Source organism: Eurypyga helias, unplaced genomic scaffold, assembly GCF_000690775.1.
Source record: "Eurypyga helias isolate BGI_N326 unplaced genomic scaffold, ASM69077v1 scaffold15092, whole genome shotgun sequence".
NCBI classification, from domain to species: Eukaryota; Metazoa; Chordata; class Aves; order Eurypygiformes; family Eurypygidae; genus Eurypyga; species Eurypyga helias.
The window spans coordinates 1-1,074 of record NW_010235455.1 but is presented as its reverse complement, the minus strand read 5'-3'; the positions used below and the strand labels follow the sequence as shown (position 1 = coordinate 1,074).

The 1,074-nt window shown below is 53.4% G+C and overlaps 1 protein-coding gene across 1 annotated transcript in view; it reads left to right on the top strand.

Annotated features, from left to right (window-relative positions):
- The window catches only part of RARB (retinoic acid receptor, beta), a gene marked incomplete at its 3' end in the record, with an annotated part of 63,945 nt that extends 63,584 nt beyond the window's left edge, over positions 1-361 (top strand). Inside the window, exon 6 of the mRNA XM_010146760.1 lies at positions 140-361. Coding sequence (XP_010145062.1) covers positions 140-361 — 222 coding nt within the window. The remainder of the gene's footprint in view (positions 1-139) is intronic.
- Between the last annotated feature and the right edge of the window lie 713 nt (positions 362-1,074).

The following is a 1,074-nucleotide window of genomic DNA, read 5'->3' as shown; positions in this document are numbered from 1 at the left end:
CCTACACAATGTGTGTCATAAGTGGAGAAAAAGCTGGAATTTGTGGACTTCTCCTCTAGAGCGTGGAGGAGCTTCTGTGATTTGGAGTTTGTTTAAAAATACATTTAAAATCATAGGAGTGATACGGTATGTTCCGCAGATCGCCAGGACCTTGAAGAACCAATGAAAGTGGATAAGCTTCAGGAACCATTGCTTGAAGCGCTGAAAATCTACATCCGAAAGAGACGACCCAACAAGCCTCATATGTTCCCAAAGATCCTAATGAAGATCACCGACCTCCGCAGCATCAGTGCGAAAGGTACCGTGCCGCCCGGTCGTCGTCTGGCAGCGGTGCCCGCGTTACGTTTCAGGGGAGACCTGGGTGGTTGCTTTGCAGCGTGCGAGACAGACCCTCGTGGCCTTCCCCTTCCCTCCTTTATGTAACCCCCGTGGTGAAACTGGTTCTGCTTCGAGCACGCACGGTTGCTGTGTGCTTCATGCAACTCGAGTGAAGCTGGCGTTCTGGGTATCAGTAGCTTGGCAGGTCATTAGCGTGAACTCTTTGTTAGTCATTTTAAGACAAGATAAGTCATTTTAAGACAAGTCATTCTAAGACAAGATAAACCCCAGAATGCAACCTTTCTAATGTTTTCAAGGGGGCGTGGGGTCAGCAGATGCTGTGCTTCACTAGTGGCTTTCCGAAAACAGTGGAAAACCAACTTCTGCATCCAAAATTCCCCCTAAAAACCTTACGTTCAGAACTGATTTGATCCAGGAGTTTGGGGATTCGGCACCTCTGATCCAAACTAGGCTACGCTCGGGTCAGTTTTGGTTTAACATTTTGTGTAGCCTGGTAGCGTGACGGGTTGCTCATGCGAGGTACGTGCAGTCAAAGCTCCGTCCCACGGGCTCCCTGAAGCACAGGTAGAGCCGGACCCTTCCGTCTCGCCAGAGGTGCCCCGCTCAGTGCTCTGCCCCCGGGCGGGGAGAGCCGGGAGGGGGCGCAGGGCGGCTTCTCCAAGCAGCCCCAGAGTGTGGGCGCGTCGGCGGCCTGTGCGCGCCCCCTCTGCCCTGTGGCTCGGCGTTGGAGGGGGG